The following is a 13,461-nucleotide window of genomic DNA, read 5'->3' as shown; positions in this document are numbered from 1 at the left end:
CCGTGATTCGCGGAGCGTGTCTCGGCCGCTGTTGCCATGGAGTGCAGCAACCCGGCATACAGAGCGCGAACCATCCGAACCGTACCCTCCCTCCGCAGCCGCCGGGTATAGCCCGCTACCCATGCAGGGCCGTCGACACCGTGGACACCGTCCTTACCCTCTACGCCTCAGTCTTGGTCGTTAGAGACCCTCTGTCCGCATGCCCTCGACTTCTCGCCTAGCTGCACCTAGGACGCCCGGCCTCGGTGGCTGATCTCCCGACTCTCGCACCTCCCCCTTCCGCGCGGGAGCTTCCTCGACATGGACGCTGGGGGATACGAGACGAACACGCTGTTGATTGTAAGCCGAGTGCCTCGGGGCTTGGTCTCAGTTTATTGATCTGATGACGATAATGAAGCTGACAAAAGCTGCGCTCAGAGCCAAGTTTCCGACATCTCCTTCCGAATTTACGAGCCCATCGCCTCGCAATCTTCGACTTACACGTTCAACGCGTCCGATGTCGAAGACGCCTTGCGCAGCGATGGCCACCTGGTGTACATGGACGCCGTGCGGCGCGGAATATGGTGCTTCTACCTCTCGTCCCGCGACTCCACTGCGGCTACCTCCCCAGAACGGCTGGGTCTTCATCCGAGAATGGAGGTCTGCGGTTATCCCCTCGGCCTTGTTGCGGACGGGAACTTGGAACCAATCGGGCTGCTCAGGAACAAGCCGCCGGGCACAAACGCCATCAACACGCCCAGCAGCTCGTCATCCACAGGCTCTGCCCTTGACGTGGGCATGAGAAGCGCCCAGTCCTTCAGCTTCCCTCCTCCCCTGGCCGTGGACGGCAAGGTGGCATCGACACCAGTGGGCGATGTCAAGGGCTATGGGTCGGTCCCAGCGCGCGAGATACACGAATTCTTCATCACAGCCGTCCTCTCATCCCTGACGACGTACTTCTGTCGTGCTGTTGGCGCTATTCTGCTTAACCACCGCTCTGCCTTGCTGCCTTCCCACGCCTTTAATTCCGGCGATGCCGAGTGGAGCCAACCAACGCGCAGCGCGGCTCTCGCCACGTTTCGCACCTACCTAACAACAACAGGATCGCTCGTCATCTCCCTTCATGTGTCGGTGCTCCAGGGCCTGGTGTCCTCCGCCGACGTCTTGCGGTCGAGCCTGCTCCACGCGGGGCCAACTGTCCTCGCAGCGCCGTTTGGGACATTCGGGGCTCTGCAAGGGATCGTGGACACCGAGACCCAAGCGGCTGACGGCGGGTTTGGGCAAACCCCCGACACACAGCTGAACGGGTTGAGGTCAGACCGCGGCGACAGGTTCCAGCAATGGAAAGCAACATGTTGCAGGTTGCTTCAGATGCGTGGTATGTCGCCGTCCATGTTGGACGGCTGTTCTTGGCTAAATATACACTTTCTTCAAAGAAAGCCATACGAACAAAGGGCCGACGGGAAAAGGACACCCCTGGTCAGCTCGGGTCCAACTGCGCCCTGGCCGGCGGTTCTCTGCTTCCGCAAGCCCAAGATCGAACCCGCATTGGACATCTCGTACGAAAAGGCTTTGTCTGGAACCGCCGACAACAGCCTGGACCCCTTGACCAAGGCAAAGCTGTGGTGTCAAGGGGTGTCTGAGAGAGAACAAGTTGTTGCAGACCGGAAGGAAAGAGGTGCTGCTGCCTTGGTGCGCGGGCATGCTGACGCGGAGCTCAAAAGTCATCCCCAGGCCAACGGCTACTCGCCCATGGCGCTCTGGCGCTCCAGCAATGGTGGGCCACAACCCGCAGCGGGAGCCGTGTACCCAACTCCTCCAGATGTGGTTCAGCCCGTGGGAGTTACGCCCTCGTTCGAAGGCGGTACGGTTCAGAGTCCGGCCGGCCAACCAGGGACGAACGCCCAGGTTGGTGCGCAAGCGGCAGTACAGCAGAACGCGCCGCCTTCGGATGGCTTCCACGTCGGATGGGATGGAGCAGAGCCCAGGCCAGGGCAGCCTGCAAACAACTTTTCCGAGGAAAATATATTCGGCGATCTAGGAGAAGATATGTTTGAAGGGAACGAACTCACGGATGCCGACTTCAACTTCTTCGATGAGCAGCCTGCTGCCGTTGAGATGGATGTTCCGCTGCTTCCAGACATTCATCCTTCGGGATTAGCTGGCTCGGAGGATAGGAACCAAAATTTTGATGAGCTCGCCCAGGCTGCGCCTGGCGCAAAGGAAACCAAGGACGTTGTCCGTTCAGGATCGCCGCATTTTACGAAGCCTGAGTTGAAGCACGCCCGCAGCACGCTTGAGGAGAGGCGGCAGCAGACTAATATGGAAAGCTTTAATCTTAATTCTACCCTCGGGATCAAGAGGAACCCGAGCCCCAGCAATCTCGGATCAGTTCTCAAGCGATTTCGGGGATCGATCTGCCCACCGCCCACATCGCTACCCAACAACCCGCAGCGCCCGGCCCGCCGTCGCAGTATATTCGAAAAGGTCGATTTTGATCCCGCCCTTTCGCTCGTTCGGCGGAAGTATGAAGACGAAGGACCGTTCGCCTACAGGTCTTCTGGTCTGAAAGACATGGAGAAGGGGTTCTCGCCGACCGGTAGCCCCCTGACCAGGAACCGGCTCCCAGGCTTTTCAAGGCAGCGAAGGAATCTCAAAGAACTACCGTCAGACATTGGCTCCATTTTGGCCAAGCTGGCTGGTAACACCAGCAGCAATAGTCCGACACAGCCGGATTATGGCCGCTCAGACTCGGACGACAGCAGCTGGGCTTCGGATTCGGACGACGCGAGCGACCGTGTGGGCCGCGCTTCCTCCCCGGCCAAGTCGAGCGTGGTCAGGAGGCGTCCGGACGACGACGTCACATCTATGGCCGCCTCTTTCAGGGAGCTGGACAACATCTCGACCGATTCTCCGGCCTACGGCCCCGTCGATTTCTCCCGGCTCTCCAACTCCGAGATCCCCGAGTTTCCCCTTGCTAAGTACTTCGCAGACCCGGAGCCTGTGCCGCTCCGCGTATCCATTTCCGACGACGATTTTATCACAGTAGCGCAGATCCTCACCGAGCAGGCGGCCGGCGGCTTTCTCAGACTGTTTCCGCAACGGCCGAGCTCCGAAACCCAAGATGTGCGCCGAAGCCTGATCAAGGCCATCCGGTACTCGATCAAGGGCTTGCAGAAGGCTTTGCCACGGTCGCTTGCCGGGGCGGCGGGATGCCAACTTCGGCCCTTTGCGGAAGTTCAGGACGTGCCCTTACTGGTACAACCCAATGGCCGGGTCCAGATGAGACCCGCCGATTTTCCCAAGCCCGGCATATTCTCCATCCCTGCACCGCATGTCGAGCTCCGACGCTACGACACACAGCTCTCGGTGTTGCCGTCTGCCGTGTCTTTCTGGGATACCTTGGGGCTTGCGCCCGCCCAGGGTCCGAAGGATGTCGTGGGATTGTGCGTCCTACCCCAGTCTGAAAGCATGCGGGACAATGCATCCGCGTTTCTGGATAGGGTCAAAAGCACGTACGAGTCCATGAGACTGGGCACGTTTGAGAGGCTACCCCCGGCTGGCGACATCGCGGACGGCGTCGTATTGCTCTCAACCGACCCAGAGATTGCCTCTCCCGGGCTCAATCTTCCCCCTGCTCGGTCGGCGTACACGGACCGAATGGCGAGTCTCGCTGTGGCTCTCGCAAGCTCCCCGGTTTCGGGAAAGAATATCGTGGTGTACTTCGCATACACGCCGGAAAACCCCGGTTCCATTGTGGACTTGTGTTCCGCCTTCCAGGAGCTCCTTGAGCAGTACAAGCGATGCATGTCGGACAGGAAGAAGAAGGTTGCCAACCAGCTGGTGCTCCAGCTCGTGCCCGTCGACGCGGTCGCCTCGGAGACGTTCCTCGTTGTCTTGTCCCCATCCGAGTGCGCCAGGCTTTGCATCGAGACCTACGACCGCTGCACGCTCTTTGGCGGTCCCACGCCCGTAGCAGCGATAGTGCTGGAACGGGCGCTGCCACGAGGCATCGATTTCAAGCTGGCCGCCACTCCCTCGCCGAGCCTGCTCCGGGAGAACTCGTGCATGCACATCGCGTACGCACGCAGTGTAGATGAGCGCTGGATCGCCGCCGCCTGGACGGACAACAGGGGCAGCACTCAAACAACGGCAGCCTACTGTCTTGGGAGACGAGGCAAGCCGCTGTCGAGGCAGCTGGCGGAAGTCATCCACGAGATGTGGGAGACCACGTACGACTTGATCTCGTCGTGCAAGGTCCACTGGCGGCTTGTCATCACTAAGTGCGGTCCCATGGACCAGCACGAAATGGAGCTCTGGTCGGGCATGGCCCAGGCGGAGAACCGCGCCACTATCAGCCTGGTGCTGCTGACCGTCGACACGGACCCGTCACTCCAGCTCATCCCGCCCGCCGGCACGATCCCGCAGTCCGCCCCGTCCGCCTTCTACACCACACCCGCTTCAACCCCGCAACCACTCTCGGGGGTCTCTCCAGATCAATCCGGGAACAACCCATCCACGCCGATCGGCACCACCACCCCCGGCGGCGACAACAACCCCACCACCACCACCTCCTCCTCCTCCCAGCCCCAGTCCCACGCACAACCCGCCCCAGACCCCGACGCCCCCGACACGACGCTCGTCGACGCGACCGAGACCACCTGGGGCGTGGTGGTCTCGCACCGGCTCAACAACTCGGCGTCGCTGACGGACCTCAACCCGGCGCTGGCCAGCGGCTACCTGGTCAAGCGGACGGGGGCGCGCGCCGAGGACGCGCCGGTCGCCATGGAGGTCAACGTGGTGTTCAGCGACAACGCGCGCGCGCTGTACGACGGCCTGCTGCGCGAGATGCTGACGTACTTCCGCGGGCTGGGCACCCTGGCGCGCGTCCGCGGCGTCGTCGAGAGGGACGTCGACGTCCGCCCGTGGCATGTCGCGGTTGTGGAGAAGGCGGTGAGGGCGCTGTATCTTCTGATGTGATCATTTGATCTATTATTTTTTTTCTTTTTTTGTGTGTGTTTTTGTTTGAATCTTGTGCTTTGTTTGTTTGTTTGTGGTGTTGTGGCGTGTTTGATATGGGCGGCATTGCTGTGATGGTAGTCGTGTGTTGATGATGAGGGATGGGGGGTTTTGGTGGGCATATTCGGCTCGGTTGCATTCATGGATATTGACGATACCTACTTTCATATGGTCTGCACCATCTTGCAGTAGACGGCATTCAGTCATGCAAAATCCCAGTTGACATACGCTATGGTCATTAAAACGCCGTTCTATGTTCCTCCGGCAGGTCTATCTATCATCTGCCGCGTCTATCAACTCCCAGATACCCATTCCTATCTAGCAAGGCCCAAAACAAACCACCCACCGCTCAGTTCCACCCCATCACTCGGCCCAGAACCCTGGGAACAGATACTCGATCCTCTTCATCGCCTCAGGATCCCGCCCGGCAGGCTTGGTCATGAACTTGACCGCGCCCTGGGCGCTGCCCTCCCACTTCTTGGCCAGCACCAGCTCGCTGTTCTCGTTCTTGCACAGCTCGTCCAGCACGGCGCCCACCAGGTGCTTCGCGTTCTCGCTGTTGGCCGCCATGTACTTCATCACCATGGCCACGTCCACATCCTCGGTCGTGTGCCAGCAGTCGTAGTCGGTCGCCATGCAGATCATCTGGTACGCCAGCTCGGCCTCGCGCGCCAGCTTCGCCTCGGGCAGCGCGCTCATGTTGATGACGCTGCCGCCCCAGGCCCGGTACATGTTGCTCTCGGCGCGGGTGCTGAACTGCGGGCCCTCCATGCACACGACGGTGCCGCCGCTGTGCAGGGTGACGCCGTCGCCGCGCATGGCGGCCGCGCACCGCTGCACGACGGCGGCCAGCCCGGCGTCGAACGGGTCCGCGAAGCCGACGTGGCCCACCACGCCGCCCTCGAAGAAGGTGAAGGGCCGCACGCCCTTGGTGCGGTCGATGATCTGGTCCGGCACGACGAAGTCCATCGGCTTGATCTCCTCGCGCAGCGAGCCGACGGCGGAGAAGGCGATGACCGTGCGCACGCCCAGCGCGCGCAGCGCGGCGATGTTGGCGCGCGACGGCACCTCGTGCGGCGCCAGCTGGTGGTGCAGCCCGTGCCGCGCCAGGAAGGCCACCGGCACGCCGGCGTGCTCGAGGATGAGGATCGGCGACGAAGGCGTGCCCCACGGCGTGACCGGCGTCAGGGCGGCGACGGGGGTGTAGCCCGGCAGGCTGGACAGGCCCGTGCCGCCTATTACGGCGATGTGCACCGGCCCTGGTTAGGAGTTGCGGATTGGTTAGTTTAGGGGAACGAGGCAGGCTACAGCAGTTTAGTATAGGAGCACGGAGGTGCCTCACTGTCGAAGTTCGACGGGAGATCAACGAGATCGACGGTCATGGCGGGCGGCCGGGTGATTGTTGGCTGAGTTGAGCGAGTCAACGAATGAATGAATGAATGAATGGGCGGGGGGAGGTAAAAGTTGAGTCCGAGTGTTTTTGACGACAGCGGCAGCACGGCGGCAGCACGGCGGCAGCAGGCTTCGTTCGGCAGCTTCAAGCAGTCGCCTTTTATTCAGCAGGCGGTCCTCTACCCCGTCCCCTGCGCCCGCTCTCGCAATTCTTGGAGGGGCTGACGGGGCAATTTTTACCCCGCCGCTGCGACGACGTTGACTTTTGACGGGTCCATCCTTGTCTGGTACACTAGCGGCCTGGACAGGGGGTACGATCTGAAGCGGTTAGCCCGGAGTGGGGACCCGTCTGCCTGCCGCAGTGAAGCGGGATGGGGACTTCGGTTTGTTAATTATCACACACTGGGCTCAAAATCGACGGCCGAATCTTGCGCACGCCAGGAAATAATAAACAGCTTCAAAACTTCCAGATATCAGCGGAAAGGCAGCAGCCTGGAAGTGGATATATTATAAAATCGCCGTTGAATTTACTTTTTGTTCCTTCCTTTCCACATCTTTGAATATCGCCATCATAACCGGGGGCTCAACAACACCTCTCTACTACTCCGGACGACTTCGCCGCCTTCCTCTCAGAGTTGACTGTAACTCGTACATCGACGGCGAACCGGCGAGACCGGAGACTGAAGTCTGACAGCGAAACTGTGGACGGACGACGTAGTCTTGGCAGTGCATAGCCATGGCGTCTACCGCGTCGCCGGCCGAGGCTGCCCCTCCGGCGGCAGCGACCCCTCACCGGCCTTTGAGCATCGAGGAGCTTTGCTTCACCTCCGCCATGAGTTGTTTTGAGGGCTGGCTCAAGCTTGACCCTGCCATTGGACCCCGGACCATGGCATATGTCACCAAGTTCATCTCGAGAACACTGGAGAAGACACACAATCTAAAAGACGTCAGGTGAGAGCCTGGCCTTCCGCCCGTCCTGTCCTGCCCCAGATCTGCTTCTCTAACACGCCTCCCAGAGAGGTTCTGTCCAAGAGCGTCGAGGTCTGGATATGGCTCACTAGAGACTTTGCTGCCGCCATCCCCAGTTTGACCACGAGGTCCATCGGGCCCCTCGCCAGCCTCAACGATCCTGACAAGGGCGTGACGCCGCTGGAGAGCACGGCCCTGATAACGAAGAACTACCCCTCCCTCAAGGAGGATCTCCAGCTGCTCATCAAACTTATGCACATTGCAAGGAACCTTCTCGTCGTTCCGGAGCCCGAGATTCCCCAGGACCTGTGTGCTGCCGCCCAGTTCGACCAGATGCTCTACCAGACAATCATCCTCTGCATCAACGTCACAAGTAAGGCTTATGACGGTGACGTTCTCGAGGAGGCTGCTCGCTTAAAGCTGAGCGAGATTACCGAGTTGTGTAAGAGATACTCGCCCCCTTCGGGCTCTGGATCCATTGCTGACTCGCTCCTAGACAAGAAGCTGCTCGTGACATGTCTCCAGCAAGCGCATAATTGGATTGCCAAGAACGACCGCAACAAGATGGCATTTTGGTCCACCGTTCTTTTCGACGACGATGCCCTCGCAGACGAGCCGGATGGCAACGTCTACGGAGACTTCCGTCCCGACGTGGCCAAGACTGAAGTCCAAAACTGGTTTGAGCGCAATTCGCGCTTCTGCGACAAGGCACGCCAGCTGCTTACCGAGTACGAGAACACTGTAGCGAGCAAAGGTTCTCCTCCGGGCCACCTGCCCTGTATTTCTCCACTGGCATGGAACTGGCTGCCCGAAGGCACGGTGCGTGTGCGGGCAGACGACGTCACCGACGACACCAAGATCACGCCGCAGTGGAAAGAAGACGAGCCCGATAAGTTCGAGCAAGACAAAGCCTACGGTCGGGTGTCGAGGGAGATCGATACGTGGTGGCTCAAGACTCGGGATCCCAACTACGACGAGTGGGTCGTCCCTATGCCGACAGTCGAGTTTGCCCAGCAGAGGACCGAGAACTGCAAAGCAAATCTCGTCAACCGGTACGCCCACTCATACCGCACTGCCGAGCACGAGGGCTCCGTTCACTCCGCCGAGGGCGCCTCATTGCCCGGAGGGGTCGCAGACCAAGAAGGCAAGGACGGCGGCCATTACGTCCACGAGTACAATGATGACATGATAGAGGAGGAAGACATCGACGATGACGACTCGTACGGCGAAGGGCCCATGAACGGCCTGCTGACCGAGGTCCCCAACATTCTCGACCCTAAGCAGATCGAGGCGCTACATATGATCGTCAAGTCCTGCATCCTGGACAACGCCGGCTTGGCATTGAGCCGGGCGGGCGAGAACCTCCAGAAGACACGATGCAGGATGTTCTTGGCACTTGAGTGCGGGAGAAGCCTGCTTCGGGAGATTCTCGTGTTCATTGCCGTCTGGGAAAAGAGCGAGCAGTCGCTGATCTTCCAGCTCACGACGCAGATCGTCGAGGCGATCCACCACAGCGCGCTGGTTCCTTATGCCTGGCAGTCTTTGCGCATCCCCAAGGACATCATCTCTCCCGCTCAGACTGTTCTCCTTAGGCTGGTCAACAACATGTTCCGAGCCCGGAACAACGACCCACCACCTGCCGACTCGAAGGAGCATCTCCGGGACGTCAAGCTGCTGCACTTCCTGTTCATCCAGTTCCGCAGCCGGATAGTGCCCGAGTGTGCGGCGCTGATGCATCTGCAGGCCCAGATCCGCAACGAGCTCTGCGACCCGGCCGACTTCCCAGTCGATAGCTGGGATATGGAACGCGCCAAGGACGGGATACAGCAGTTCTTGGAGCTTTTGAACACCGTCATCGAGGTTCCCGAGACTCGGCGCTACCTGATCGAATGGGAAGCCACATACGAACTGCTGACCCTTCTGAAGGGCCTAGAAGCCGGCGTGCCCAAGAAACCAATGGTCGACCCGGCGAACAGCGCGGCTCACCGCCAACAACAAGCACAACATGCCGCCCGCCATGACGATCATGACCAAGGCTACGACTCGGAAGACCACCCGCTCGCCCCGCCTCCGCCGCTCGAGGAGCCAGCGCACAAATACCCCTGGGCCGGAATCAAAGGCCAGATCCTGCACATCCTGGCCGGCCTGCTCCAGCCACCGCCCGGCCGCAGCAGCCCGGGCAATCCGGAGGTGCAGTCCCAGATCCTCCGCCACAACGGCATCATCAGCCTGCTCAACTGCTGCGTCTACGACGACCACAACCGCTATGCCCGCGAGCGCGTCCAGATCTGCCTCAAGTGGCTCATGGACGGCTCCGAGGAGGCCAACAAGTACCTGCGCGAGCTGATCGCCACGTCCCCGCCGCCCAATCTGCGGCCTCCCCAGGCGGGAGACGGCCAGACCCCGCCGACCACATCCCTGCGGATAGACGGCATCGCGGGGGAGGTCAAGGTCCGCCTTCGAGCGCCCGGCGAGGCCGCGCCGCCCAAACCCGTTGTCCCTTCCAGCTCGTCTGCCGGTGCTGGGCGGGCGCTCCCGCCGCTGGCGTCTGCGGCCGCTGTCGCGGCGGCCGTGGCGGATATCGATAGCAAGTTGGGGAACACGCACGACAGCAGGAACACGTTGCCGCCGATGCAGGGTGGCGCGGGATCGGGAACGGCGTCGTCAGCAACTTTGCCGCCGCGGAGTCGGCCCGAGGAGCTTCTGCGCGATATCATCACGCTGGCGGACGAGGCGGCGCGGCTGGCGATGGGGAGGAGGCTGGATGCGGACGAGACGGAGGAGGAGGAGGGAGAAGAGGAGGATTTTATGTAAGTGTTGAATTGTAGTTATGTGGTTACGTAGACAAATCATAGAGCACGGGATCTTCCAAGACTGCAAAAGGATCACTAGGCGACAGGATGTTCAACAAACCTGCGCTAGGTTACCTGCTGCGTAATTGAAGGCTGGAGATCAGAGATGGCGCCAAAACAGTTTGGTAGTCGTCATTATACCGCCCACAAACCAGTCAGTCAATACTCCCCACCCTCATCCTCAATCCACCCTTTCCTTCCTTCCGCCTCACCATGACGCACCACAACGTCGTGACATAGGTAGTGGACTTCGCGATGGAATTAACTAACTGGTGTCAATAAAAAAAAAAAAAATGAATAAGGTAGAAGCGAACAGGAAAGAAGAAAAAAGGGCAAAAACGTACAGCACCGGGGATTCGCTGGTCGTCACCGACCCAACTACTAATCCGGCGGTTGGTAGCTTATCTAGGGGAGAGCGGACGGGATCCCGAGTTTTCTACCACCTATGGCCGTACGTGGTAGGGGGAAGGAAAATTATTCTAGATAAAGGGTGATCGCATTAGGGGCCGGTTACACATGTGGTGGTGGTCGGGGTATTTAACAACGTTGCTTTTGGCTTCGCCGAATCCAGTTCCCTTGCGTTCACCTTCAGTTCGGCGAATCCCTCCAGAGCTAGGTCTGTTAATGGAAGAGCCCGTCACACTAGCTAGCCCTTTCTGTTCACTACCCGTCAAGCCAGCCAGAAGATACGCCGCTCATCAGCCTGGATTTACTCCCTTTCTCTCCCTCGCTCCAAGCTTAGTTGTTTAAGTGTACTCGTACGAGTGCTTGGTTGCAAACGACGGATTAAGTAGGGCCGAGTGTGTTAATCGAGATCAGCGAGGATCTCGGCCAGATAGGCCTTGGCCTCGTCAGGGTCCCAGTCTACAATCTTTTTCTCCTTGCGCTCCCCCAGCTTCCGCTCGACCAACAGCTCCATCCGCCTCTTCGCCTTCTCCGACAGCAAGTGCATCCTCCCTTCGTAACCGCCCTCGACGTTCTCGCCAAAGAAGCGCTCGTCCAGGAACTCCCAAAACACGGGCTCGAACGCGTAGCACCGACGGGCCGCGTAGACGGCCCAGAAATCCCCCGCCTCCCAGCTCCATCTCATGCGGTCCGACAGCCGAACCGCGTCGTCGTCGTCGTCGTCGTCGGGGCTGAGGCTCAGCGCGCTGATGTACCGCTCGATCGACCACTCTTCCTCCTCCTCCTCGTCCTCCTCTTCCTTCTCCTTCGCTTTCTCCTCCTCCTCCTCGTCCTCACAGGCGCGCAGCGCCCTGAGGAAGACGTCCAGCACGCCCGCGAACTCGTCCCGGAAGTCCAGGACGGTGCCGCGCCAGTACTCGGGCACGGTGAGCAGCAGCCACCACGGCGGGGCGCGGGCGAAGGAGGCCGGGGCGAAGTAGGCCCACTCCCAGTCGACGACGCCCACCACGTTGAGGTCCGCGTCGACCAGGATGTTGTGCGGCCGGAAGTCGTCGATCTGCAGACGGAACGTCTCCTTCTCCTTCTCCTTCGCCTTCTCCTTCTCCTTCTCCCGCCACTTCCCTGGCGGCGGTCGTCCGTCTGCTGCTGCTGCTGCTGGTGCTGCTGACGATTTGTCGTGGGCGGGCGCGAGAAGCTTCCCGCGGCGCGCCTGCTGGCGGAAGAGGTAGCGGGCGACGAACTTGTCGCGGCAGTCGTCGGCCGAGGCGATGGCGTTGTTGCGCTGGAAGGCCAGGTGGGCGACGTGCAGGTCGGCGAGGGCCGCGTACCACTCGTCCGAGGTCCGGTAGGTGGCGTCTTCCGGCGGGAGGACGGCGGGCGGGATCCCGCCCATGGTGACCAGGTCGTTCATGTCCTTGGTGAGTGGGCGGCCGCCGACGATGAAGGAGCCCCCTTCCTCCTCCTCCCGGAGAGAGCCGATCTTGGGCATCTCCAGCTTGGAGAGCTGCAGGACGATGCCGGCGACCTGCTTGTACATGCGTTCGAGCTTGTCCTTGGGAACATTGGGGTCCAGATACTTCTGCTGGCCACCCTCGACATTCGGTACACCGAGCACCTCGGTTAGATTCTTTGCGTGGGGGATGTATTCCGTAATGATGAAGGCACCGAGCCCGAGGGGGTTCTCCGCGGCGGTGCCCCAGTGGTAGATGTGCGGCACGGGCACCGAGGTCATCTTCTCGATGTACCGCATGGTTGCCACCTCGGCTCGGACCTTCTCGTCTCCAAAAGCGACGCTCCCTGGAAGCGGCACCCGGAGGATCGCATGCCCGTCGGTGTATTCGACGCCGAAGACGGCATTGTAAGAGCCACGGACGGACTGATGGGGCCGTACTGGGGTCCCTGGCCGGTGTTTGATGATAAAGTTGAAGATGTCCATCATTCGGTTCTTTTCAAACAAGAGGTCCAATTTCCTCTGCAGCAGGCCGTCGAGCTCTTCGGATCTCGCGTCCACAAGCGAGTCTGCGAACATGCCATTCTCCCGGTCCCGCTTGTTCTTTGTGGCAGGAGCTGGGGTGGGAGCGGGAACGCTGCCATTGCCGTTGCCGCTGTCGTTGTTTCTGCCGTCCTTGTCTGCATCCGCCATGATTTGAAGTTTGGGATGCTTGGAGCAGTAGTGTAGACACAAACAGCGGTCTCAGGGGGAGGGTTCGGCCCGGGGTCGAATCGCTGCCGGGGGGGTTGATTGGACGCCATCGTGTATTTCCCTGCGCAGTCACCGCATGCCCCTTGATTGTTGGCGGATCGACTTGCAGGCTGCTTCCTCCAAGTCTTAGCCGGCTATCTGCAACAGTTAGAGCGGAATCCGCTGGCTGAGGCTGTGTGGTGTTGGTGGTATTCCCCTCTTTGTAACCAAATTCCCTCTGCGTCTGCTCGTCGTCCATGTCCATCCCCCCCTCTCTCCATTGCGCACTTGATCGTCTCTCAAACTGCTTTTGCGTCAAGTGACCATTATCTTGGACTACCTTGGCTACCTGCCTGAGATAAGGTAATTAACTGAACATCAGCTACGCAAAGCAACTGCGCAATCACGGCAGGAAATACAACACAACGCGATATAGAATAGGGATTAACTACCTAGATAACTCTACCCATCAAATCGCACCTCGAAGCAGGGCAAGCGATGCATACATGCATGCATGCATGTATGAACATGCTCGCGCGCCTGCCAAACAAACCAACTCGCCACGGTCTGCCTGTTCCATTTGTATGTTGCAGATCAACCACCAAGCACCCAACCTTTGCAAACCCAACCCACCTCCCGATTTGTCTCCTCCTTCCAGTGACT

General features: G+C 60.0%; 6 protein-coding genes across 6 annotated transcripts; 3 read left to right on the top strand and 3 right to left on the bottom strand.

Annotated features, from left to right (window-relative positions):
* Positions 1 to 140: 140 nt before the first annotated feature.
* Positions 141 to 4,959, top strand: THITE_135495 (uncharacterized protein; the record flags this gene model as incomplete). The annotated part of the gene is made up of 3 exons (XM_003650341.1): positions 141 to 339; positions 418 to 1,009; positions 1,082 to 4,959. The coding sequence occupies exons 1-3, from the start codon at positions 301 to 303 to the stop codon at positions 4,957 to 4,959; spliced, it is 4,509 nt and encodes a 1,502-aa protein (XP_003650389.1). The 5' UTR covers positions 141 to 300.
* Positions 4,960 to 5,094: 135 nt separating this feature from the next.
* THITE_2109773 (uncharacterized protein) lies at positions 5,095 to 6,769 on the bottom strand. The gene is made up of 2 exons (XM_003650340.1): positions 6,341 to 6,769; positions 5,095 to 6,257 (listed from the first exon to the last, which is right to left on the bottom strand). The coding sequence occupies exons 1-2, from the start codon at positions 6,378 to 6,380 to the stop codon at positions 5,362 to 5,364; spliced, it is 936 nt and encodes a 311-aa protein (XP_003650388.1). The 5' UTR covers positions 6,381 to 6,769; the 3' UTR covers positions 5,095 to 5,361.
* THITE_2109771 (uncharacterized protein) lies at positions 6,708 to 10,270 on the top strand. Its single transcript, XM_003650339.1, has 3 exons — positions 6,708 to 7,341; positions 7,407 to 7,801; positions 7,856 to 10,270. The coding sequence occupies exons 1-3, from the start codon at positions 7,127 to 7,129 to the stop codon at positions 10,171 to 10,173; spliced, it is 2,928 nt and encodes a 975-aa protein (XP_003650387.1). The 5' UTR covers positions 6,708 to 7,126; the 3' UTR covers positions 10,174 to 10,270.
* Positions 10,271 to 10,501: 231 nt separating this feature from the next.
* Positions 10,502 to 10,705, top strand: THITE_2042926 (uncharacterized protein; the record flags this gene model as incomplete). Its single annotated transcript, XM_003650338.1, has 1 exon — positions 10,502 to 10,705. A coding segment is annotated over one exon (204 nt), but the record flags the coding sequence as incomplete, so codon positions are not given.
* A 326-nt stretch (positions 10,706 to 11,031) lies between these two features.
* Positions 11,032 to 11,901, bottom strand: THITE_2012285 (uncharacterized protein; the record flags this gene model as incomplete). The annotated part of the gene is made up of 2 exons (XM_003650337.1): positions 11,032 to 11,601; positions 11,644 to 11,901. Coding segments are annotated over 2 exons (828 nt in total), but the record flags the coding sequence as incomplete, so codon positions are not given.
* A 45-nt stretch (positions 11,902 to 11,946) lies between these two features.
* THITE_48601 (uncharacterized protein) lies at positions 11,947 to 12,759 on the bottom strand (the record flags this gene model as incomplete). The annotated part of the gene is made up of 1 exon (XM_003650336.1): positions 11,947 to 12,759. A coding segment is annotated over one exon (813 nt), but the record flags the coding sequence as incomplete, so codon positions are not given.
* Positions 12,760 to 13,461: the final 702 nt, after the last annotated feature.

Source organism: Thermothielavioides terrestris, chromosome 1 (genome assembly GCF_000226115.1).
Source record: "Thermothielavioides terrestris NRRL 8126 chromosome 1, complete sequence".
Lineage (NCBI taxonomy): Eukaryota > Fungi > Ascomycota > Sordariomycetes > Sordariales > Chaetomiaceae > Thermothielavioides > Thermothielavioides terrestris.
This window is presented reverse-complemented; position numbering and strand designations above follow the sequence as displayed.